General features: G+C 39.5%; 1 protein-coding gene across 9 annotated transcripts in view; it reads left to right on the forward strand.

The window, feature by feature from the left end:
• Nucleotides 1-26,378, forward strand: part of NPRL3 (NPR3 like, GATOR1 complex subunit) — an 89,233-nt gene that overhangs the window by 24,551 nt on the left and 38,304 nt on the right. For all 9 annotated transcript variants that reach the window (XM_021006587.2, XM_078152617.1, XM_021006590.2 and 6 more), the window contains 4 exons: nt 1,722-1,875; nt 2,761-2,833; nt 18,096-18,233; nt 19,795-19,951. In XM_021006587.2, the coding sequence (XP_020862246.1) occupies nt 1,722-1,875; nt 2,761-2,833; nt 18,096-18,233; nt 19,795-19,951 (522 nt within the window). The remainder of the gene's footprint in view (nt 1-1,721; nt 1,876-2,760; nt 2,834-18,095; nt 18,234-19,794; nt 19,952-26,378) is intronic.

Raw genomic sequence — 26,378 nt, forward strand, 5'->3', positions numbered from 1 at the left:
AATGGCTGGGTTCATTGTATTAATATTTGGCTAGAAGGATTTACTGTGCTTGGGGATTACATGTGGCCACTTGTGACAGATAAACAGGAGTGAACAACTGTAGTAGAGCAAAGAAGGCCCCAGATGTTACAATCAGCAGGATCCATCCTCCCTCTTCTCCCCCCAACACTCCCCAACCCTCAGTGACTCAGCAGGTACTCTTGGCCTTCAGAAAGCCTAAGTCATGGTTTGCTCATTTATCTGTTAACTCTAGAGCATGATGGTCCTTTAAGTGTCTCCACAAACATCTAACAGCTGCTGTCTCCACCCTGTCTGACCTGGGGCAGATGACCCACCCTAGCATGTACATGGCTGATAGTTTTAAGGTTTTCATGAGTGAAAGCAAGTAGATTTTACTAATACCTCTTAGTACTGAGAGATACCTGTAATCCACCATTTAAAAGCAAAATATACACAGGGATTACACATGAGAAATAACAATAATATTAATAATAGTGGACATGTATGTAGAGCTTTGTGATTTACCAAGCACTTTATATAGATGATCTCATTTTATCTTCACAACACCTTGTGGTATAGTACAAGCATCATTTCCTCCATTTTACAGAAGTGAAGGGACTTGCTCCAGGTCGCACAGCTAGTAAGTAGCAGAATTGGGACTTGGACCTAGCTCTTCAGAGTCCAAATCCAGGGCCCTTTCCACTATCCCATAGGTGTTTCTCATGCCACAGTGGGAAATGTGGTGTAGTCCTAAACCATGTTGGCATGTTATATGTTGGTAAAATTGGGTTGAGCCAGACTAAGGTCAGCTGTATTATATCCTTTAATGGAAAAGCAAAATATTAGAAATTAACATTTAAGGAAAATTTGTATTCAGTTACATCCCTTTTATGACATATCCTATCATTGTATGGATTCATAGGTCAAATTATATCCTCCAATCATAACTACATAAAATAAAAACTATAGCATAAGCAGTAATTAGGCCTCTTTTCCGCATTTTTTTTCTTTATGCCAGCATTATAAGAAGGCTGCATTGTAATTTTGTAATTATTTTCTGTTGTATAGAGAGTTTCCCACACAGGCAGCTGTACATAGAAGCTTAGAGTTAAAAGGGACCCTAGAGGCCATCACATCCAACCTGTAACTGAAGCACGAATACTCTCTATAATATCCCTCGCAAATGATTAGCCAGCCTCCCTTTGGAGATTTCCAGTGATAGACAGTTCATGACCTCCCAAGGGAACACATCCCATTTTGAGCAGCTCCAGTAGTTAGGAACTTCCTCCTTATACTGAGCTAGATCTAACCCTGTGTAGCCCTTCCACTGGATCTAGTTCCTCCCTCCCTAGTTCCTAGGTCAAAACAAAATAAATAATCCCTTTCCCACATGAGAACTCTTGGAATATTTGGAGGTCTCAGTCATACTTCCCTTATGTCTGCTTTAGGATTAATATCGTATTTCTCCACAAGTTCTTTCAATTGGTCCTTGTATCATTTTGCTTGATTTTACGTCCCCTCACCAGCCATGCTGCCCTCCTCTGTACATGCTCCAGCTTGTCAGTGTTTCTCCTAATGTAGTGCCTAGAACTGAGCACTAGACTCCAGTTAGGATGCAGCTTAAGGCAGCATACATTTACATATGTGTTCCTATACATGTATGACACATACACATTATATTTATAGTTAAATTTGCATTCAGTGACTTTTTTACTTTCCAGGCCAATGCAGATCCTTCTGTGATAAACTGCCTGCATAACCTGTCACGTCGAATTGCCATTGTGCTGCAGCATGAAGAGAGGCGCTGCCAGTACCTGACCAGAGAGGCCAAGCTGATCTTAGCCATTCAGGATGAAGTGTCTGCCATGTCCGACAGTGAGTGTGGGGCTCACTGCCCTTCCCAGTCCTAGCAGCCCTGATAGGAAATTCTTAAGTAGAGGACAAGTCTCAGGTAGAGGAGCAGGTCAGCTGTGTTGATGGACTGGTTTTTAGTCATTCAATTAAATATTCCCTAAAATGAGAGGCAATGTGGTACAGGGGGGAAAATCACTAGACTTGGAGTTTAGACCTGGCTTGAAGGCTAAGCTTTGCCACTTTCTAGCTGTGTAACCGTGGACAAGTCACATAATTTTTTTGGACTCTAATTTCCTCACTTTGATCTCTTAGGTGCCTTCTAACTGATATTCTGTGAGTCTAAGTGGATTAAACCCTGACTGTGTTAGCACATTAATACTGCTGATAATAGCAGGGAACTTTTTGACTTAAAGTTTTTTCTTATTTGGAGATCATTCAAGTATTAGCTTGGGGCCATAAATAAATAAAAATTTGCTACTCTTATAATAATTAATTCACATTTACCTCAGTCAGTCCTTATAACACACCTGTAGAGGAAGTAATATAATTACTATTACCCCATTTTATAGCTGAAGAAAATGAAGCTTAGGTCCCTTCCACTTCTAAAATCTGTAATCCCATGATCATAAATAATTGAGAATTAAGGATACAAATATCAAAATTCTCTTTTAAAAGTATTCCTATTCTGGGGCAGCTAGGTGGCACAGTGGATAGAGCACCAGCCCTGGAGTCAGGAGGGCCTGAGTTCAAATCCAGCCTCAGACACATAACACTTACTAGCTATGTGACCCTGGGCAAGTCACTTAACTCCATTGCCTAGCCAAAAAAAAAAAAGTATTCCTAGTCTGTTTTTATAAAGGTTGTTTTACCTTGAAAACTTTACTCCTTTACTTGTTTTAATTGAAGGTCCACAGTCTCCATTTCATCACATTCTTCCCAAGTGTAAGTTGGCCAGAGACCTCAAGGAAGCTTATGACAGGTAAGCAATATTCCTCAGCCAACCTGAAAAAAGCATAATTGATCTATTGTCTCTTCAAATTAGTCAGCACTGTCTGTCTTGCTTGTTATTTGGCCTTTTGTCATCCTCATTTAAGTAGCTACCATTGTAAGTAAGCCTCTACTAGGGAGTCACTCGTCATCGTTATGCAATAACTAGTGATCTTGTAGAGACATGGTATGGTGCTGGGCACCATTGGTGCCGTGAAGCATGTTGCTTATTAAGTGCTACTTGACAGTGGTAGGAAAAAGTAGGAAGACCCAGATTCTAATTTTAATTCTGCTACTGATCTGTAGTATAGCCTTAAAGAATGCTTCCTCTGTTGTCATCTTAGTCTTCTGTGAAATGAAAGATTTGGCTTAGACGTTCTGTAAATCCTTTCCAAATGTACCACCTTCTGCTGTGATTCTGACAGCATGGTACAATGGAAAACATTAGGCCAGGAGTCAGGAAACCTAGGTTCTCATCCTTGTTCTGCTCTTATCTAGTGATGTGACCTTAAGAACATCATTTAACCTCACTGGTTCTCAGTTTCCAATGCTGTAAGATGAGACAGTTGTTCTAAATAACTTCTAAGGTCACTTTCAGCTCTGACAGTCTATGATTCTATTTTAATTTAATTATCTCAGAAATTTCTCATGAATTTTGGAGGTAGATTAGAATAAGATTGTGTTGTACTGCTTTCTCATCAGCATATCCTCAGGAGGGCTGATCTTGGTAGCCAAGACCTTTCCTGCACAGCAGGATGCATAAAACAGTCTTCTAGTTTTCCCTTCTGTTGTAAAGAGGTAATTAAACTTCACGTGGTTGGGGAAATGTCTGTACAGTATTTTAAAGATATTGGAAGACAGATGTTCAATAAGTATTACTATTTGAATATAGTGTCTGGAGGTCCTAGTGAAGCTGTCCGTGATTGTTGTATTCTTATTACTAATATTTGTGAAGAGATTTACAGTTTACAAACCCTTTCATATTTATTATCTAATTTGAGCATTGCAGTAACCCTGTGATGTAGTAGTACTGTTCCCGTTTTATAGATGAGAACTGTGAATTGAGATAAGGTCATCCTTTCCTATGTTGAGATGCATTGAGGCCATCAGTACACACCCTGGACTGCAGCTGTGGTTTTCCCTGCTTCTGCCATTAGTTTCAGAGGGGGGGCCCACACAGTAGCTTTGAATGTCATTAGCAGGTGACTTCATAGCATCCTGGCAACCACAGCAGCTGATGAACTAGGTGACTGGAGAAAATGAACTCTAAGATCACTTTTAGCTTTAGTACTGGGTGCAGATACAGGACCATAAAAGCACCAGTATGTATTGAGCTCTTCTTTGTTCTCCCAACCCTTACTTAAAAAAAAATTGTTGTTTTTTTTTTTGTTTTATACCACAGTTATTTGCTGATACATCTTTCCACCGTCATTACCTACCTCTTAGGAATATTGCCTTATAAGAAGAAAAAACAATCATGCAAAACTGACTTACAACCAGATTTGAGAGCATATACAGCATTCCCAGCCTGAAATCCCTCACCCCTCTACTGGGAGGAGTAAATTTATTTTATTTTCTGTTCTTCATAACCAAGATTTGTCATTGTAGTTAATCTAAGTTCATTGAAATTAATGAGGTCATTACAATTAATCTGCCTTTTAATGTTGTGTTTGGCTTATTGTTTACCAGGTTCTTTTCTGTGCATTAGTTCTTGAACATATTCCTGTGTTTCTCTGAATTCCTCATATTCATTGTGTCTTGCTATCCAATATTCTATTTCATTTATATAATACAGTCTATTTAGCTACTCCCCAATTGACGGGCTTCCATTTGGCTTCATTTTTTTAACTACAACAAAAAATGTGGCTATGGATATTTTGATATACATGGGGCCTTTGTGTCATTGGCCTTGTGGAATTTATGCCTAGTAGCATATTGCCCAGACCAAAGGTTATGAACTAAAATTTTGTTGATATACTTCTTGCATAATTCTGCTGGCAGTGGGTTAATATGTCTGACTTCCTTCAACCCCTCCAACACTGATTATTTCTTTTATTATTTTTGCCAAATTTAGTAATAAACCAAAAAGGATTTATTAAGTGCTTACTTTGTTTCAGGCAGTAGGGATACAAAGACAAAATCAAAAAAGTCCTTGTCCTTAAGAAGCTTAAGGAGATGAAACCTCAGAGTAGGTTAATGTGCATTTCTCTTAATAGTGATCTGGCACTTTTTACATAGTTGTTATTTGTGGTTCTCCTTCTGAAAACTATTTGTTCATATCCTTTGACTACTTATCTTCAGAGAAATGGCTCTTGGTCCTATGTATTAAGTCATTTCTCCCTGTACTTTTTCTTATAGCTCTTGATCCTACGATCCTTTGGAAATAAAATAAATGCAGAAGGATTTCAGAGGACTGATGACAGCTGGTATTTTTCTGATGCCTTCTGGGGAACATAGGGTACTCCTTAAATACCTTATTCATCCTCATGTCTTCTCAGGGAGGGAAGGGATAGAGAGATATTATTATCTCTTGTTTACAGACAAGAGAAAACTCACTTGCCCCAAATCAAACAGTAATGGTGGAGTCAGGACAAGACCCTGGAGTGTCTGATTCCCCCCTAGTGCTGCAGGCACTTGGCTTCTCCGTGGATCTCTTTGCTCCTGGAAGAAGCTCTAAGTGGTCACTCTGTTGAACTGGGGACCTGAAACAAAAGAGCTTTCTCCATCCTTGATGTGTTTGTTAATGTGGGAGATTAGTCTAATTAAACTGGATGAAACTCTCTTTATACTTTGATTTCAGGTCCCACAGAGATTGTTATAATTGGAAGATTTTTGACCCCTCCTACAAGGAATTGCTCCTGAGCAGTGAGCTTCTCAAAAGCTGTTAGTGCAATTGAGCCTTTAGGACAGTTTGCATTTCATGTTTGATTCAGCGCAGTATTCGGTACAAACTAAGTGCGAGGCTCTGTGTTTGTCACTGGGGAAAGACCTGGAAGAACCTGGCCTCAAAGAACGCAGAGAAAAACTGTAATAAATTAGAATGTGATCAGTGCAGAGGAAGGACTGAGTGAAAACATGCTATGAGAGATTAGAAGAAAAATAGAAAACTTCCAGCTGTAGTGGAGACAGATCAGGGAGAGTTTCCCAGAGGAGGGGGCAGCTGAGCTGATGCTCAAAGGAAGGGAAAAATTTCAACACATGGAAGTTGTCTTTATTACAGGACCATTGGTGCTCCCAGGCCACAACATAACATGGTAGAGATTTTCTTGCTTTGGAATTCTTTCCTTATTTATATAGTGCCTACTGTGTACCAGGTACTTTTGATCCTTTTATTATCACCCCCATTTTACAGATGAGGAAACTGAGGCATGCAGAGGTGAAGTGACTTGCCCAGGGTCACACAGCTAGGAAGTATCTGAGGCCAGATTTGAACTCAGGTCCTGACTCCAGGTCTGACATTCTATCCACTGTGCCACCTAGCTGCCCCCTTTGCCTTCTTATCCCTAACATTCACAGGAATACCTGGCATATAGCAAGTGCTTAATAAATGCTTTTTACATTCATTCATTCATTTGGTGAGATCCTGCAATCCTGGAGAGCCTTGGGAAGTGAGGAGGAAGGAAGGGGCAGCCAATGACTCTCAACAGGCAGAAGTGTGGAGTCATCTGGGTCTCACCAAGAGAGCACATGTGGCAGAGGAGGGCTCTGCTCCCTCCCACCTGTGGGTCCTCAGGCCAGCCACTCTACTTCTCTCAGCCTTAGTTTGCCTGTGGATCTATAATGCCCCCTCCAATTCTAAGTCTATGCACCTCTAAAGCTGGCTTCTAATTAAAAATCAAGTTTACTGATAATTAAAAAGAAAGCCAGGTGACTTCCTGTTTTTTTCTGAGGAAGTATGTCTCATGCCTAATTGATGGTGGAAAAATTAAAGTGATTAAGCCTCCTGGAGGATTCCTCTGTTGGGTCACAGTAAACATACTGTGGTGTGTGGAGGCTGTGACCAAGATGGTGACCACAGTTTAGAGTTTCTGGAGGGACCTCTGAGCACTTATAGTAGCACAGCACCATCTAGTGGCGGCCTTTTTGAACTCATAGTTGAAAATTCACTAACTGGCAAAAGCTAGCTAGCCTCATTACAAACTGTTAAACCATGAATTTTAGGACCAAAGAATTTTGGAGCTGGAAGGGAACTTACAGACCATATAGTCCAACTCCTTTATTGTACAGAGGAGGAAACTGAGGTTCAGGGACAGTCTGTGATTTGCATAGGTGTCACATAGGCAATTGATAGCAGAGCCTAGATTTGAACATGGGTCTAAGGACCCCAAATCCATGGTTTATTCCACTATACAGTGACACCTTTTTTTAACTTACCCAATTAAAGTAAAGGCTCTCTGTGTCCCCAAAACTATCTTTTTTCTGTGTTAGGGCTCTATCCTCATCTGCCTACTCCTGAATATGTAGTGTCATCTATTATATGCATATATGTACATGTATTTTATATGTAAAAACATTTGGATGTGTATATGTGTGTTATCTTGAATACACACACGCGTGCACACGCACATATATATTCTCAGTGCTCAATAGATGAAACTGAAAGCATAAAAGTTTTTGCTGTATGGACCCTGAATTATACTAACCATTTGATGACTATTTTGAAGTGCCAGTCTTGTGTTTCAGAGTTCCCTTGGGACCCCAGTGCCAATCAAATCTAAGAGTTGTAAGGGAAGAACTGAGCTCAAACTGTTAACAAGGGACTATGATAATATAAAGCTGTTTTGGGTATAGTTTCTATTGGGAATCTGTGGTAAGTATAATGTATTAGAAAGGTATATTACACCTGTTGTCTAGGTGTTGTGGGGCAGCTCACTTCAGCTCACTGGGCCTCTCCAGTTTCTTCAGCTGTAAAATGGAAGTGACTAGACTGGGTAAACTCCCACACGCCTTCCTGTTGTGCATTCTCTTGTGATTCTCTTGTGTTCTCCCTGGGGTAGTGTGGAGGGTAAGGCAGAGGCTGCTGGATTAGGGAGGAGATGCTTGCTTCCTTTTGCCCCTGCTCCTCACTCTGGTGGTAAATATTCTTTGGGCATTGATTCTTTGAGGCCCTGTATTTCATTAGTACAACTGAGAAAGCCTGGTTTGTTTCTAATATATAAAGAAGAGTAGAATGTGGCATTGTGGAAGGAACACTGGTCTCAGAGTCAGGAGACCTAGATTTGAGTTTGCCCTCTTAAACTTGGTTGGGTGAGGGGAAGCAAGTCATCTTACATCTTACATCCTTGAGCTTCAGCTTCCTCATGAGCAGAAAAGGGATAGTGATACTTATACTACCTGCCTGCCTCCGAAATTGCTTCATTAATCTTTAAGTGCTATATAAATGTAAGTTATTATTGATTTCTAGGTGAAGAATGATTGCTCCTTATCCATTTCCTCTTTGTTACTATTGCTTCATCACCTTGGGCCTTAGTGTCTTTGTATTTCAATTGGGAATAATGATACAGATCCCAAGGCATTTGGGAAAACAATTCATTTAAAAAGTCCCTAAGTTAATAAGCTTGGTAGATTCAGTAGATTTAAAATAAAAAGAGTTCTGCTGTCTACCTGAGCTAGCCAGTGGATGTTTTCAAATATCATTATGTGCAGAGCCTTGGGTAACTTTATCTTGTGCTTTGGCATGCTGCCTTCAAACTTTTGATTGTCTAGATGGAAGGTGCTAGCTTGGGAAGCAGTGAATTCCTCATTTCTTTGGTAGACATTTAGTTGAATTTGATTGACTCCCTATCAAGAATTATGCTTCAGGTAAGGGTTGATCTTACCGCAGATGGTCTCCATGCTTCTCACAAATTCTGGAATTCTGTGACTTTATGACTTTGAATTTTCTTTAGGCTGTGGTCCATTCTTTAATCCTTATAAAATTAGAGCCAAATATCCTTGAGGAGCAAATGCATATATATTCAGAGAAACCTGGCTTTGCTAGCATTATGTTCTAAGATGGCAAGGGAGAGATAAAGAGGCAATCAGAAGGAAGGGAGAGAGGGAAGAGAAGAAGAAAATCATGTGCTCGGCCTTAGACCATGAGTTTGGCATTTTAAATGTCTAAACAAGTTCTGGCTTCATCTTAAAGAATGTAAATGTATGTATATGTTTATCTTTATATATAAAACAGATTGGACAACATAGTGTTGTGATGACCAGTGTTCTGGGCCTCATACCCAAGTGCAAAATCATGTGTTGAAGATCCTAAATTTCCCTGCAAACCATCCCAAGTTACTACATTATGGGCCAAGGCTTTCAATGTGCTTACATAGTTATTTGAAGGTTTGGATCAACTCCAAGGGGGCCCTTCCTGCCTTTGGCATGCAGTTAACAGTTTATTTCCTACAAAGCCTTTTCAAACAATGCCATTAATACCAAAGTGAATGGAAAGAAAAACACAGTGGATCAAAACCATTTAGGTTATAAAGTCCTGCTTAGCTGAGTGGGTTATGGGCATTTAAAATGACAGTTAAAAAAGAAAAAATTTCCTTCATTCCTGTCCCATCTCCTCTTCCTTGTGACTCCTTCAGTGTCAGGTTTTGCTGTTTAACTTCTTGCTATGAGGGATTTCGAGGACCTTCTCAGTAGCCAGAGGAGAGCTGAAAATTACATTCTCCTCATTCTTTTTATGGTCTGGAGCAGCACTTTAATTGGTGTTTCAACAGTGTTTTGGATGGAGTATAAAGCCTCCAGTTTCAAGGGTACATTCCTTTTCAGTGCAATATTTGTATGCCATTATCTTCTAGTTCAAAATCTTTTTGTGGAGGGGCAGCCACAGTGCAAATTACTTGGAATAAATGACTAGAGTACATGGAAAAAGACAAATTAGACATTTAATAGCAACTAGGTAGAAGACTTTGGTATATCCCTTCCCCTCAGAGGAGCCTTAATCGCATTTGTGTAGGACCCTAGTTTACAAAGTTCTTTCCTCACAACTACTTAGGGAGATAGGGTAGGACAAGTATTATTATGCCTATTTTACACTTAAGGAAACAGCTTCTCTGAGGTGAAGTGACTTACTTAATGTCACTAGTAGGTGGTACAGCTGAGACTCAAACCCACTTCTTCTAGCCTCCTTCCATGCCCCATGTCCATGATGTCAAACCTCATTCTGTCCTTTAATTTTTATTTTATTTTTTCTCAATTACATGTAAACAACATTTCTAACATTTGTTTTTTAAAATTTTTAGTGTCAAATTCTCTTCCTCCCTCCTCCCCTTCTCCCCTCTTTCATAAGGTAGGCAATTTGATATAGCTTATACATGTGCAATCAAGCAAAACATTTCCATATTAGCTATGTTGCAAAAGAAAATGCAGACCGAAAAACCAAGAATAATAAAGAAAGTAAAAAAAAGTATCCTTCAGTCTTTATTCCAATGCCATCAGTTCTTCTCTGAAAGTAAACAGCAGTGTTCATCAGAAGTCCTTTGGAATTATCTTGGGTCGTTGCAGTGCTGAGAATAGCTAGGTCGTTCACAGTTGATCATTATACAAATTGCGTTACTGTATGCAATATTCTCCTAGTTCTGCTCATTTCACTTTGTATTAGTTCATGTAAGTCCTTTCCAAGTTGTTCTGAAAGCATCCTGCTCATCATTTCTCATAGCACAGTAGTATTCCATCACAATCATATACCACATTTTATTCAGCTAGTCCTCAATTGATGAGCATCACCTCAATTTCTAATTCTTTGCCACCACAAAAAGAGCTGTTATATTTTTGTACCTATAGATCCTTTTCCTTTTTTATCTCTTTGGGTTACAGACCTCGTAGTGGTTTTTCTGGGTCAAAGGTATGTACGGTTTTCCAGTCCTTTGGGTATATTTCCAAATTGTTCTGCAGAATGGTTGAACCATTTCACAACTGCACCAATACTACATGTGTCTCAATTTCCCCACGTCCCCCCCTCAGCATCTGTCATTTTCCTTTTCTGTCATGTTAGCCACTCTTATAGATGTAAGGTGGTACCTCAGAGTTTTAAATTTGCATTTCTCTAATCACTAGTGATTTAGAGCATTTTTATAGGCCTATAGATAGCTTTTGTTTCTTCTTTCTTCTAACTCTTAAGTCCATTATGTTCTTTCCATTACATCAACCTGATTCCCAGATGGTCACTTGTTTGCTTTTTTACATGTAATTGCTTGTGTATTTGCTTTGTGATCCTTAGAGGAAAGGATAAGGATTCTTTGGAATACTTGTAGAATATAAGTTTGAAATAACAGGATACATATTTGATATTTCCTTGACTTCTAATTCTGGAGTCTTCAGATGAGTATTTGAATTTTGTTTAAAATGACACATCTATAAATAGAAAGGATTTCAACTTCTCCACTGAGGAATCTGCTCTAGTTTTTTTTTTTAACAGAATAAAAGACGAGGATGAAAAATGTCTATGAGTAGCCAGGTGGCATAACTGGGCCTAAAGTAAAAAATACTCAACTTCCTGAGTTCAGATCCAGGCTCAGACACTTACTAGCTGTGTGACCTGGGCAAGTCACTTGACCCTGTTTGCCTCAGTTCCTCATCTGTAAAGTGAGCTGGAGGAGGGATTGTCAAACTACTCAAGTATCTTTGCCAAGAGAATCCCAAGATGGGATCATGAAGAGTCGGACACAGCTGAACAACTGGAACGGGAAAATAAGATGGTAATAAAACATTGTTTAATTTTTCAGTTCTGTACCATCACCATAATAGCAGAAATAACAGCAGTTAAAATTGGACCACTTATATGATTCTCACTTAATAGGTTTCTTATTCTACTTTGTTTATTTAAGAAGCTGAAACCATTTTTCAAAGTTTAGTATAAGAGTCATAATCCTGGAATACCCCAAACTAAAGACAAGCAGAGCTCTGAAAGCTGAGGAACAGCCTACAGCATGACTTTATCAGCTCCAGACATGTTTTATTAATACTCATTCCCTAATGAAGTCAAGATCAGTGCATTTAAATATAGGAACCAAGGGAGAAACCCGTGGATTTCCCCATCATACTCTTGAACCTTGTTAAATCCTATTATTATACATTCATCCTCTGAAGGACTTTGTAGAAAAGAACAATAGTCTGATTCTCCTCCCAGACCCTTAGGCCCTATAGCAATAGCTCAGTTTTATTAATGCAGTCCTTTGGGAATACGGGCGTTAAGGCTAGATCTGTTCCTTCTCTCGGATGATAGTGATAGTTCACGCTAGCCCCGCTTTTACTTTAGGTCATTGTGATCACTGATGGTTGTTTTGCTTCTCTGGGGAAAAATATGAGGTTAAGTATCCCCATGGAAGAGATACTTTAAAAAGAAGAGACTGCCTAAAAATTGTGAGCTGACCCAACATAAATATCTAATTAAGATTTTCAAAATGTTCATGTGCAAAATGGCATACCTTGGTTATCAGAGAACACTGGGGTGGAAAAGCTATGTAGTGTAGTGGAAAGTGGCCTGGATTTGGAGTCAGAAGGCTGCTTTTGCTACTTCGTAGCATTGCTTTGGGCATGTTACTGCATCAAGGTTCTATGATTTAGTTACTGCAGATCTGCCTATGCAACTTAGAAGATGGTCTTTGTGAGTTTCTATGGCTGAAAAATTCAATCTCGTATGGTCAGTCTTTTGGTCTCTGAATTTAGCAACTTTGATCTTTGGACAGCAGATGTTCAGTCCCTAGATTCATACTTAAAGCCTTTCTCTCTTGATGTGACCCAGCAGAGCTTGCATTCCATTGGTATGGTCTTTAACACCCAGAATTAGTTCCATGAAAGTCCTTTAATGGGAAAGTCATTAAACCTTTTTGAATCTTTTATCCTCATCTGCAAAATGGGAATAATACTTGCATCACCAAAGTGGCAGAGTTGTGAGGAAAGTGCTTTGTCAACTACAAAATGCTGTGAAAATATAAACTCTTATTTATACTTTAATTGTAGGCAAGAGGTAAATATTGGTCAAAATGAGCCAGGTAGAAAAAAAAATTCTCATAGTAGAAATCGGCTGATGCAGTGAGGACCTTTCAGAAAGTAGGATTTGGGGATGTTTTTATTTCTCCTCTTGCTGGTATTTCAGAGAGACAGTTTAATGCAGTGGAAAGAGTGCTTGATTTGAATTTACAGGACCTGGGTTGGAGTTGGGCCTCAAGTTCTCCATCTATAGAATGTGGAATTAACCTAGATGAGGTTTCTTCCAGCTATAATCTATTAGCCCTTCCTAATTATGCAGCCCCTTTCTGAGAGGAAGGAGGTTGGTTTATTTTTACCTGTACCTTAGCTAATCAAAAGGCCTTACCAACTTTGTTGATGTGAGTTGGTTAGAAGAAGCTTAAGGGCTGGCATTGAAGGCAGAAAACATGGGTTTGGGATAAAAGATAATACAACGGCTCACCTTTATGTAGCCCTTTTGGTTTAAAAAGGATACTGCAGGGGCAGCCAGGTGGCGCAGTGGTTAGAGCACCGGTTCTGGAATCAGGAGGACCCGAGTTCAAATTTGGCCTCAGACACATGATACTCACTAGCTGTGTGACCCGAGGCAAGTCACTTAACCCCAATTGCCTAGCCAAAAAAGCAAAAAAACAAAATAAAAAAGGATACTGCGTATGTTATCTCATTTGATCTTCATACTATTCCTATAAGTTAAGTCGTGAATTTTTTTTAATAGATGAGGCAGCTGGGACTAGAGGAAGGTGAGTGACTGGACAGAGTCACACAAGCCAGTAAGTGGCAGAATTGGGACTTAAATAAACAGGGTGTCCCAAAAGTCAGAGAACAGTTTTAAGTTTTAATAGGGTTTCCACCTTCCAAACAGGTATTCTTTCAACTACAGCATGCTGCTTTTCCACAGCGTAGATCATTTTTGATACTCTGGCTTTTCCTATCCATAATTAAGTGGTCTGACAGTGTGCCCCTGACTGGAAGGTCAGTGTCTTTGTGCAGCACTAGAACCCTCAGTGTCCTTTCTTCGGTGACTCTCAGTTCTTCACAGGCATGATGCAAAAAGGTAGATTGTGTTATTTCCATAGCATACCTTTCTTGTTCTCTGTTGACATTCAGGGGACCCACTTCACATTCGTTGGCACTGCATTTCTTCAGATTTCTGGCTTTGGAAATAGACAAGGCAGTGATTGTACTTGACCTCCAAGTGAAATGAAATAGGATCTAAAGGACACTCAGTCTTTGTTTTCCCAGATTTGGGCCTGAATACCTGAGCAGAACAGGAAATGTTTCTTAATATAACTAACTTCCACCAGCAGGACTCACAATAATTTAGTCATAAGTCTAGTAATAGGTTTTAGAGATGTTGATGTTGCAGAAAATCTAACTAGAGAACTTTTCCTTTTTTTTTTCCCCCCCTTTTTTGGCTAGGCACTGGGGTTAATTGACTTGCCCAGGGTCACACAGCTAGTAAGTGTTATAATGTCTGAGGCCGGATTTGAACTCAGGTCCTCCTGAATCCAGGGCTGGTGCTCTATCCACTGCACCACCTAGCTGCCCCTGACTTTTCCATTTCTCCAGTGCATTTAGATAGAGAGGAGTTATAAATACAGACACAGGTGTAATTATTGTTGCTTAATTTAATGATTATGTACAAAGCATAAAACTTACTGGGTTTTATTGCTTTTTTTTAATTTTTCAAGTACAAGTTTTTTCTTAAATTATTCTACTCTTGTTATTACCCTGCCCACCCACTGGGCAAATTAAAAAAAACAAACATGCAAACCCCAAAACCACACCCTTCAATACTTATCTACAGCAAAACAAATTCTGACATTAGCCATATCTTTAAATGTATGTCTCTTTCTGGATTTTAAGTTCATCCCTTCTCTGTCAGGAGGTGAGTGACATGTTTCATCTTTCTTTTCAACTCATAGTTTATTGTTACTTTGGTCAGAGTTCTAAAGTTGTTTTTCTGTATAATGTTATCATTGTACAGATTGTTCTCTGGCTTATTTCACTCTACATCAGTTCATAAAGGTCTTCTCAGTTTCCTCTGAAATTGTCCATATAAAACTTATGGTTAAAGTTTTTTCCCAAGACCCTCCTTTAGATATATTCTACAAACAAATTATCTTTACTGATTATTCTATGGCAGAGGCATTAGGAATGTTCTTTAAGAGTTTTTTTCATTTTATCCTATTTTTCAATTAACAAGCATTTATCTCCCTTCCACACAACTTTGATTTAAAAGAAAAAAGAAAACAAAGCCCAAAAGAAAAAAATTGTGTGTAGTCAAGCAAAATAAATTCCCACATTGTCACCTAATGCCTGATTCTGTATTTTGAATCCATCGGCAGTCATTCAGGAGATGGATCGTGTATACATCGTCGGTACTTCATTAGCAATGTTCTTAAAAGAGCACTGTTTACTTTTTGTTTTTAATTTCTGAAGTCTCCCAACCTAGAAATACACAGTAGACTTATCTGGAAAACAAATAAGCCATCTTGCAGCAGTTATGGGCAAGGAGCAGAGCTCACTGTAGGCAGTGGTTGTCAGTCAGTTATAATAAATATCCAAACCCAAACTGGCATCAGAAAAGTCAACAGAAATGATTAAGAGCCTGGTAGAAGGAAAAGTACATGATACCAGTAGTATCAAAGGCCGCATAAGGTAGGTTTATCTTAGTAATGATGCTAACTGCCTTTATTCTCTCTTTTTTCCCTACTCTTCTGCAGAGTTGAGGTATAGTAGAGAGAGTACTGGGGAAGCTAAGTGCTACAGTGGATTGGGTGCCAGGCCTGGAGTGTACCTGAGTTCAAATCCAGCCTCAGACACTTACTAGCTGTGTGACCCTGGGCAAGTCACTTAATCCTTTTTGCTTCAGTTTCCTCATCTATAAAATGATCTGGAGAAGGAAATGGCAAACCACTCCAGTAACTTTGCCAGGAAAACCCAGTGGGGTCACAGAGAGTTGGACATGACTGAACAATAAAAAGAAAGAACACTGAGATAGGAGTTTGGAGACCTAGATTCCTATTTACCTCTTCTGCTAATTAGTCCACTAAAGTGGATGAGATGATTTCTAAGGACTCCTCCAGCTCTAACATATCTATTATACATATAAAAGCATCTTTGTATGGGTCCTACTACCAGTGTCTTCCTTTGTGTGTAGCTAAAATGACTACTAGGGACTGGCAAAATAATCTGCCAACATCTCAGATCAACCTGTGGAATTAGAGATGGCTCATTTCCCAATGGCTCATATATAAGGTGGATGCAGAGTCCAAGCTACAAGAGACTTTTCATTTTTTTCTAGTTTAATTTCTAACTATGCAAGAGTAGAATAGCCTATATGAAGTAATAGCTTCCTTCTTACTACATATGTTTCAGGCAAACATGGAGGACCACATTTTGGGATTCTTTTTAGATTAAGAATGGGACAAGATGACCTTTTAGATCCATCCAACTCTAAGATTCTCAGATTCTTTGTTGTCCTTCTTACCTCAATCTCTACCCCTTCCTTCTTCTTCACCCGCCATACAGTGGCTTTCCATGGGCCATGGTGTAATTTGGAAGAAACCTGGATTTATCTAAGTATTTTATTGGTTCTATGTAAGTACAGCTAAAAGGTATAGGAAATGGGCCTATCCTGAATGCACTGACAAAATCTCCTTCCCTGGATACATGCCGTTTTATGCATTAAGCCACATCCCATTCTTCTTCAGTCTCAGAGGCTGCTCAAACATCCTGCCTCAATTGTTTGTCGTAATTTATATAGCTCTATATATTCCTAGTCTGAGTCAAAGCTCCACTGTCTTGGTAACCATTTTCCTGCTCTGTATGGTTCATTCATGGTTCATTTTGGGGTTCGTTTTCTGACTATCTTATTTTAGGTTCCATTCATGCTGCATTCTTGTGATCCTTCTTGTGGCTATCTCCATTAACATGCTCCTTGGAGGTAGTTAGTATAACTCATGTGTTAAATTCCTAAGACAAAGGACCATAATTCTCTTCCTTGTCCCATCTCTCCACATATCCTAAAAATTATAGACATTAAAATAATATACTCTGAATATGAAACTTGCCAGGCAAAGTATACATTCCCTTGAGGGGCCCCCTTTGTCCCACCCAGAGCCTAGGCTAATTTTTTGCCCATGTCTTTTCTAGTTTCAGCTTTTGGCCAGTTTTTGAGCCTTATCCATTATAACAGGCGTGACATATCCTTTCCTTACTGTAGTAGGTGTTGACTATTCATTCACCTTCAGGTATTTGAAGGGCTGCTATGTGAAGGAGGAATTGGAAGAGGGATTGTTCTATGTGGTCACAGTGGGTAGAACTAGGAGCATTCGCTCAAAGTTTAAATTTAAAGTTAGGTTTATATAAGGACGCATTTCCTAACAATTAAAGCTACCCTAGAGGTGGCATAGATTGCCATTGGAGGTAGGGGGATTTCCTTCGTTGAAGGTCTTTAGACAGAGGTTGGGTGGTTTCTCATCAGTTTTGTTACAGAGGGAATTCTTTGTATGGGTTCCATATGATGACCATTGAGGTCCCTCTGACTCTGAAATTCTGTGAAGATTCTGTGCAGAACAGATGCTGAAGTCATGGGGGTAGTGAGGCAAAAACCAGGCTCTGACAAGCTGTTGAAAGGAAGCCCTATAACTGAATTTATTCTTTTGTGCCGAACATGTGCTCCTTCTTCTCATTGGTCTTCAGGGATGGGAATGATCGAAGATTCTTACAGTTGATTTTTTTCAGCATTGTTACTGAACCGTAGATCCCAAGGCTAAAAATAAAGAATGTGAGTGATTCCTATCATGCGTTTTCTTCGTTTTCCAAGCAGTAACAACTTTCCTTCTGTGGTTTTCCTATGGTAAGGGAACAGTTTAATATCTACTTTCATGTTTCTACTGACAAGCAGGAGCAGACTGAATGAGAAACAGAATACCCAGGTTGAGATTTAATTTGTGAAATTTCAGTAAGTGGGTCTTTGTAACATGTTGAACATGTAAAAGGAAATCTCTTGTCAAAAGCCATTTAAGAAAGTCCTGCTGTGGATAGAGCACCAGCCCTGAAGTCAGGAGGACCTGAGTTCAAATCCGGCCTCAGACCAAACACTTGATACTTACTAGCTGTGTGACCCTGAGCAAGTCACTTAACACCAATTGCCTTAAAAAAAAAAAGTTCTGCTAAAAGAGCAAGACAAAAAAAAAATAAAAAAAAAAAGAGTGAGACAGCTTATGTGCAGTTTGATGCAGCAGGATGCAGGCTCCACAGATAACATCGTTGTGTTTGGTTTTCTGCAGCCTGTGTACCACTGGGGTTGTACGGTTACACATCAACAATTGGCTGGAAGTGAGCTTCTGCCTGCCTCATAAAATCCATTATGTCGCAACAAATTTTATACCTCCAGAAGCCATTGAAAGAAGTCTGAAAGCTATCCGGTAACTATATCCTCTTCTCCAAGGGGCTTGGGCTCCCACTTCTCTCCAGTAATTCCTAGATCATTGTTGTCCTTTCTGGATTGCTCTGTGCTTTCTACTCCAAATGTTTTGCTGATTACATTACTTCTGAAAGCTATTGGACCCACAGGCCAGGTGCTTTTACTCCCCTGCTTCCTACTGAAATGGGCAGTGGGGTTCTACCATTTGTCATAATCAAAACATGATAGGCTTTTATTTTAGATGAGACAGTGCCCAGCAGTGGCTGAAATGCCCATCCCTTTGCTCCATCCCTGCTGCACCCAGGATAGGTTTAGATCTTTTTCTGTGATCTCAGCTCTAGGCCTAGTGACCATTTGTTTTACCTCATGAAGGCCAGGTTTCAGGGGAGTGAGTTGTAGCCCAGGGCTAAGCTGAGCAGTTCATTTTTAACTCTTTGCAAGTCTGACTTAGTCATCATGAGACTGCCTTCTCAAGGCCTTTCTTGTTTCTGATTGACTTCATCACCACATTTACAAATTTCCATCAAGGAAATAGGTTATAAAAACTTACTCCTTTTGGTTCCTCAGAGAACCAAAGAGTCAGTGTGGTACCTCGAAAAGGGTGTGTGCCCTGTGGTCAAGAGTTCTGCTTCTCATACTTCCCATCTGGGAAGCCATGGGCAAGTCACTTCAACCCTCTAGGCCATTTCACCTATAAAATGGATGTAATAATTCTTGTGAGAAAAGTTCTTTGTCAGCATTGAAGTTCTATGGGAATGTGCATTATCCCTCTCTTTCCTTAAAAAAGTTTCCTTATTCCTAAAAACTTCTTCAATTTAGGTTTTAGTTTTGTTTTGTTTTTTTCTCACACAGAAAGCTTTCCTTTTGGAGAGCTTGCGTTTCAAAAGTTCTCAAAGCACTTTCCTCATAACATACAGTTTTTATCTCCATTTTACAGAATGCAAACCCAGGCCTTTTGATTTTAAGTCTAGTACCTCTCTCCAAACCGTATGGGGAGAACTGTATTCCCCAGTAATATTTCTAACTGATTTTAGAAGCACCCATCACATTTCTTATCTTCTTTTCGCCTTTTTTCCTGACACAAGATCTGATTTAATTCCCCCTGCTTGTTCCCTTAAGTTATTTAATACCTCTTGGCAGTTTCAGTTTGGACTTAGCATTGTACACTAGGGCACAAGTGTCAAACACAGGCTGATGCAGCCCACAGCACTCCCAAGGACAGCCCAAACCAGATTAAATTATAATTGAGAAGTCTTTAATAAAATAAGTTAAAATACAGTAAAATGTAGATAATGTGACATTTTAAAACTAAGTCATTGCAGCCCACAGGGATCCTTATGTACAGATTAGTGGTTCTGTTTCTATTTGAGTTTGACACACTAGGCTACAGGCAGTGAAGCTGCCAAGTCCAGATTTACTTCCCAAGGCCTCCTTGAGTCCTCTTGCAGTCCCCTGTATAGTCTGTGCAGGCTGTGTGCTGAAGCACACCCTGGCCCATGGCTACTCATTGCTTTGAGTGTTCTTGGAATGATTTCAGTTAACGTGGGTTTCTCCTATGGCAGGCCTTACCATGCCTTACTGCTGCTCAATGATGAGAAGTCTTTACTCAATGAACTCCCATTAGACTGTTCCCCTGCACTTGTGAGAGTGATTAAGACTACCTCTGCTGTGAAAAATCTGCAGCAGCTCGCTCAGGATGCCGATCTGGCACTGCTACAGGTATGTGTGAGAGAGGCAGTATTCATTGAACGACTGTGATTGGTGGAAACCACTAGGTCATGATGGGTGGGAGCAAGAAGATGGCAAGGAAGAAGGGAAAGGGATTTAAAATATAGTAGGGATCAGAGGGAGGGAGGATCATATCCCATACCACAAAGACGATCATTACTATGTAGTCTGCCTGTGGAGAAATGGGAACAGCTGTTCATAGTGAAAGTCAAAAGTCAAAAGCATTAGGATGGATGGGAATCAGGAAACTGGTGTTTCTTCCAGGGTGACCCCTTAACTTTTCCTGTACCTTTTAGCAAGCTCTTCTCTGTTCTGGGCCTTAATATGAAATCTAAAAAATACTTCATAACCTTCACATTGGTATCAAATGATTTGGAACAGAATTCCAGCTCAGTTAGCCAGAGATACCTAACACTTAAGCACTTGGTATAGTTTGGCAGCTAGTTACCAGTTTCGTAGATGTTCTCTGTCATAGCTATACTTACCTTCCTCCTGATAACCCAGGTTTTCTTGGCGTGTATATGTATTCATGGGGCGGCTAGATGACACAGTGGGTAGAGTGCCAGGCCTGGAATCAGGAAGACTCATTTTCCTGAGTTTAACTCCAGCCTTACACACTTACTATGTGACCCTGGGTAGGCCACTTAATCCTTTTTGCCTCAGTTTCTTAATCTGTAAAATGAGCTGGAGAAGGATATGGCAAACCACTCCAGTGTCTTTACCAAGAAAACTCCAAATGGGTCACAAAAAGTCAGACGTGACTGAAAAAGAGCTGAACAACAATATATATGTTCATAGGTTTAGTAAAATAAGATAGAACATTGAAAGCTAAGCATTGGGCCATTCAGGTGGCACCTTGCATATTCATTGTCTCTTGGAAACTACTTATCATTTTTTTCTGGGAGAATATAAAAGGTGAAGGATTAGAATAAGATTATTTGGTAGTAGATTAGGAGAGAGATTTGAAGACTAGGAAACCCAGCTGGATTGTTCCCCTGCCTTTGTGAGAGTGATTAAGACCACCTTTGCTGTGAAGAATCTGCAGCTGCTCACTCAGAATTTCTGAAGTTCTGTATGAGTGAGGCAGTGTTCACTGAAAAGGCACCATTAGTTACTTCTAAAACTTCACAGTGTCTCATGGCAACCGGGAGAGGCGAAATGCTGGACTCTTCTCATAGGAACATTTTATTACAGTCCTTTTGACTAATTTTTAAAGTTAAAGATGCTTCTACCATTTGCCTTTGAGATGACTCCTCTGAAAAGTTCTGTTAGCAGATTTTTCCAAAGTTTTCTTTGGCTGCCGTCTCCTGCTTCTCCTTGCATTAGTCAGACGCTCTTGGACCACCCTGAGCAATCTTTTTCCCAGCTGGGCTTTTACATATATGAGACACATGCATATTTTTTTTTCCTAGATGGTTCTCATAGAATCCTTAAATGTCAAGGCTGGAAGGGGTCTTTGAGATCACTGGTCCAACTCCTTTTTATCATTAAAGAAAGCAAAGCCCAGAGAGGGGAAATGAATTGCCCAACATCATGCAGCTAGTTAGTAGTAGAGCTGGGACAACATCATAAGTGTCTACACTCTTGAGTTTCATCTTGTTTACAGTATAACACACTGCCTTCCATCTCCCAGGCAGCTAGATGGTCCAGTGCTTGGACTTAGAGTCAGGAAGACCTATCCCACTTCAGATACTTACTCGCTGTGTAACCCTGAGCAAGTTATTTAACCTCATTTTGCCTCAGTTTCCTCAACCATAAAATGAGGCACCTACCTTTCAGGGTTGTTGTGAGAATCAAATAATATTTATAAAATGCCTAGAACAGTGCCTGGCACATAATAGGTGCTATATAAATGTCTATTTCCTCAGTTTCCTCATCTGAAAAATGGGGATAATAATCATACTGACCTCCCAGGATTATTATAAGGATCAAATATTTGTAATACTTTACAAACTTTAAAGCACTATATAAATGCTAGCTATTATATATTACTACATTCTTCTGATCTTATCTTATCAGTGAGCCTTTCCTCCTAATCTGTTACTATCTTAGGCCCTTGATGCTAATGACAGCTAGATACCTTGCTGGTATCTATTTACTCTTGTGTAATGTATCTTTTATTTGCTGTAGGTGGGGCCACATTGTAAACAGTTGTGTTTTTGACAAACCTGACATAATAAAATCGTTTCTTCTACTTATGTTAATGATGCTTCATCATCCTTTTCAGGTTGGTCTTCAGTGACTGTGGCTCCTAACACTTAGCTTCATTTCTTTATTTGATAGCCTTTTGGTCAAATAGTTAGCACTCACTAATGGAACTTAAGCATTCTAGGAAATGCCTGTTTAAAGACATGCTGCAGTGAATCGCTTTGTAATATCCCTAGGCACTCCCAAAGAATCTGTTGGGTTCTTTAAAAATATTTTCTGTTAGCCCTTTAAAAAGTAGGGTAACATGTTTAGTGGAAACATCAGATCGTTTAGGAAATGTTATGACCTTTCATAACTGTTGATTAGGACCCTGAGAAAGGCTGGAAGGGGTCAAGGCAATGTCCTCCTGTGTGGTCACCTGAGGCAGGAAGTAGCACCTGAACTAGCAATATCCCAGTGCTTCCCAGTGGTCAGTTTGACCATGCTCATATCATACATGTTGGCAAAAGTGACTTTATGTATTTAACTACTTCCTGGAGGGGAAATGGAGACTGGTTTGGTTTTGGGGAGATAACTGATGCTATGGCAATGTAGAAAGAGGTAGAGTTTAGTTTCTGAAGCAGCATGGTATGGTGGAAAGAGTGTTGGACGTGGAGGCAATAGAGGTCTGGAGCCAGCCCCTGCTTCAGGCCCATGTGAGGTGTAACCATGGCCATGTCATATAATCTCTCAGCCTCAGTTTCCTCATCTGAGGAATGAGGATAATACCTGTAATGTCTGACTCACAGGCCTGTTGTGAGAATATAATGAGATCATATATGTATATCATTTTGTGTATTATAATGTGATCATGGGGACATCAGTGTCTCTGAGCCTTCATTTCTTCTTTTGTAAAATGAGGTGTAATAAACCTTGGAAGTGCTCTAGAAATGTAAGTCATTTGCCAGGCTAGATGAGGTAATGCTGCCCTGGGCTTGGAAGTTGGCAGTCAGATTATATGTAAGGCATTTCATTCCACCTCCTGGTGCTTTCAAGTTAAAAACACAAAAAAGAGCTTGCTTTCAGGTGAATATGAGGAAGGAAAGAGAATGTCTTTGAAAGTTTCAGTCCTACAGGGAAGGAGTTCTATAATTGTCAAATGGCAATTTAAAATATAAAGTAATTATTGATGTATTTTGCTTTTACATTAATTAAAAAATTTTTTCACTCAGATTTTTTAAAAAATATTTATCATTTTGTTCAGTCAGAATCAAAGAATCTCAGAATTGGAATAGAGTTTAGAGGTTATCAAGTCCAGTGCATACCTGAATCAGGAATCCCCTCTGTCAAATCCCCAAATATTCATCTTGCCTTCACTGAATGCTCCCAGTGATGGGGAACTCACTTTCTAGTGAGGCAGCCCATTCCATTTCTGGATAGGCCTAATTATTAAAAAGTTATTTCTTGTGATGAGCCCAAATCTGCCCCCCTGTAACTTCCTATCATTAGTCTGCTCTCTGGAGCTAATCGGATTCAGGTTAATTCCTCATCATATGACAGTCCTTCTGAATCTGAAATCTGGTTTTCTGTCATCTCCATCTTTTCATTCTCACTCCTGAGCACCTCCGGAGTCATTCTTTGCAGAATTAGTAAGTTGGGCTTAGATGTGGCCCAGGTGTAGGACTACCTAAAGTAAATAGAGGTTACATAGAAGATTAAGGTAGCAGATTGATTAATGATATCACTATAATCATCATCCTTCACATGTGTCCAAAGCCTTATAGTCTGCCTTTCACAAAAACTGAATAAGGTGAAGCAGGACAATGGTAGCTATTATCCCCATGGATCAGAGATTAGGTGACTTGTTCAGGGTTACACAGCTATTAAGTTTAGAAACCAGCTCTAGAACCTAGGAGAGTCAAGAGATTAATAGTCTTCCCCCTGTGCAATGTGGGTGCTGCCTTACCTCTAAAAATAGAGCTGTCTCAATAGCTGTAGAAATATAAAATTCACTTAAAAACAGGCAAGTCGGAGGTGGAGTGTGAAGAAGAAAATGTAGAATCTATGTGGCAGTAAGGGTAAGGGAAACTTGGGTTGTTGAAAGCCATGGAAAATCCCTTAGTTTAATTGGAGACAAAAATGATAACCACCTGCTCTGTTTTCCCTCTACTATATAGACAGTAGAACTGATATGTTTGCATTCTCCCTTCTTCTTTCTAACAGTCATTGATAAGGGTGTTCATTCTTTTAAAGAGACAAGGAAATCCCCACTCCTGTTTATTTAACAGTTAGTCACTCCATCTATCCATTCATTTATTCATTTATCTATCAAAAATTGATTATGTGCAGGACACTATGCTAGGATTCAGGGTAATTACAAAGATGTATACAACAATATGACCCCTGCCCTCATGGCACTTAATCTATGAGGGGAATTAGGATATATGCAGGTCACTACAGTACAAGGTATAATGTGATAAAGTCCGTGAGATGGGTTCAAATGAAGTATTATGGAGATTCAGAGGATCACTTGTGGTTGAGCTCATGAAGGCTTTGTTGAGAAGATGACATTTGAACTGGGCAGAATTTTGATAGGTAGAGAGAGGATGGAAAGACAATGTAGAGGGGATGGGGGTAGGAGGGAAAGTGACCAAAGTGAAGAGTAGGGAAAGCATAAGTGATTGCAAATACTGCAGTTTGCCTGGAACATAAAATTTATTAGGAATTAGAGATGATGCAGGAAAGGTAGGGTGGGGCAAGGTTATGGAAGATAATGTGTGTTAGGAATGTCAACTTTATGCCATGTGCAAAGGAGAGCCATTGAAGGATTTTGAGTAACAGAGAGGCATAACAAGAATTGTCTCTAAAAAGATGAATTTAACCATATTTGAAAGATGGATTGAGCCTGAGGATTTGTGAGAATGGTGGTGCCATTATGAAGAAATAGAGAATTTGGAAAGAACTCGTTTGATAAAGAGGATGAGTTGTTGTGAAGACAGGTGAGACCAAATGAAGGTCTTCTTGTAAGAAATAAATGTACTTTCTACCACTTCTCTCTACCCTTCCTGCCCCCAACCCCCACCACTGTCCTGCATGTGCATTTGTATATGGACCATCACAACTAGAGGGCAGTCATTGACTTCTCTCAGCTGAAATCTCTCAGAAAAGTATATTCTGTTACTTCCTTGGAGTTAGTGGAAGCCAGAGAGCCTTTTCACTTTATCTGTGGGCTCACACAGATTAAGGAAATTATATGAATCTTTATGGTTAAGGAGGAAAATAAAATCTGGTCACCAAGAACATTAGAACTTGTGAAATGCCTCCTTGGGATAGACTCATGTCCAGTACAGTGTAATGTCTAGTCTCTGGGCCATCCAGGGACAATTTAGTCAGGAGTTCTTCACCTTTTTGTGTGCTATGGACCCCTCAAGCCTATGGACCCTTTCCTCAGAATTACTTTTTCAAATGCATAAAATAAAATATATAGGATTACAAAGGAAACCAAAGGCTATTGAAAATAAAGATGTAACTTTTTTTCCATCTAAGTTCATAGACCACCTGAATTCTGTTCATTGACCCCAGATTAAGAATATCTGGTTTAAGGTCTGTATCCCAAAGAGATCATAAAAAAAGGGAAAAGGACCTACATATACAAAAATATTTATAGCAGTTCTTTTTCTGCTGGCAAAGAATTGGAAATTGAGGGGATGCCCATCAATTGGTGAATGGCTGAACAAGTTGTAGTATGTGAATGTAATACTTCTGTTCTATAAGAAATGAAGAGCAGGTGGATTTCAGAAAAACCTGGACTTAACATGAACTAATGCTGAGTGAAGTGAGCAGAACCAGGAGAACATTGTATACAGTAACAGCAACATTATGCGATGATCAACTTTGATAGACTTAGCTCTTCTCAGCAATACAGTGATTTATTTAACCCAATTCCAGACAACTCATGATGGAAAATGCTATCCATATCCAGAAAAAGAACTATAGAGTGTGAATGCAGATTGAAGTATACTATTTTCTGTCTTTTTTTTCCTTTCTTGTGTTTTTCCCTTTTGTTCTGATTCTTTTTTCACAACATGACTAATGTGGAAATATGTTTAATATGATTGTACATGTATAGCCTATATCAGATTGCATGCCATCTTGGGGAGGGGGGAAGTGAAGGAGGGGAGAAAATTTAGAACTCAAAATCTTATAAAAGTGAATGTTGAAAACTAAAAATAAAAAAAAGAATATCTGATTTATGTAGTTAAAGATATGACCCCAGTTTACGTAGATTCCC

The sequence above is a fragment of the Phascolarctos cinereus genome, unplaced genomic scaffold (genome assembly GCF_003287225.1).
Source record: "Phascolarctos cinereus isolate Bilbo 61053 unplaced genomic scaffold, phaCin_HiC Scaffold_4;HRSCAF=312, whole genome shotgun sequence".
NCBI lineage: Eukaryota > Metazoa > Chordata > Mammalia > Diprotodontia > Phascolarctidae > Phascolarctos > Phascolarctos cinereus.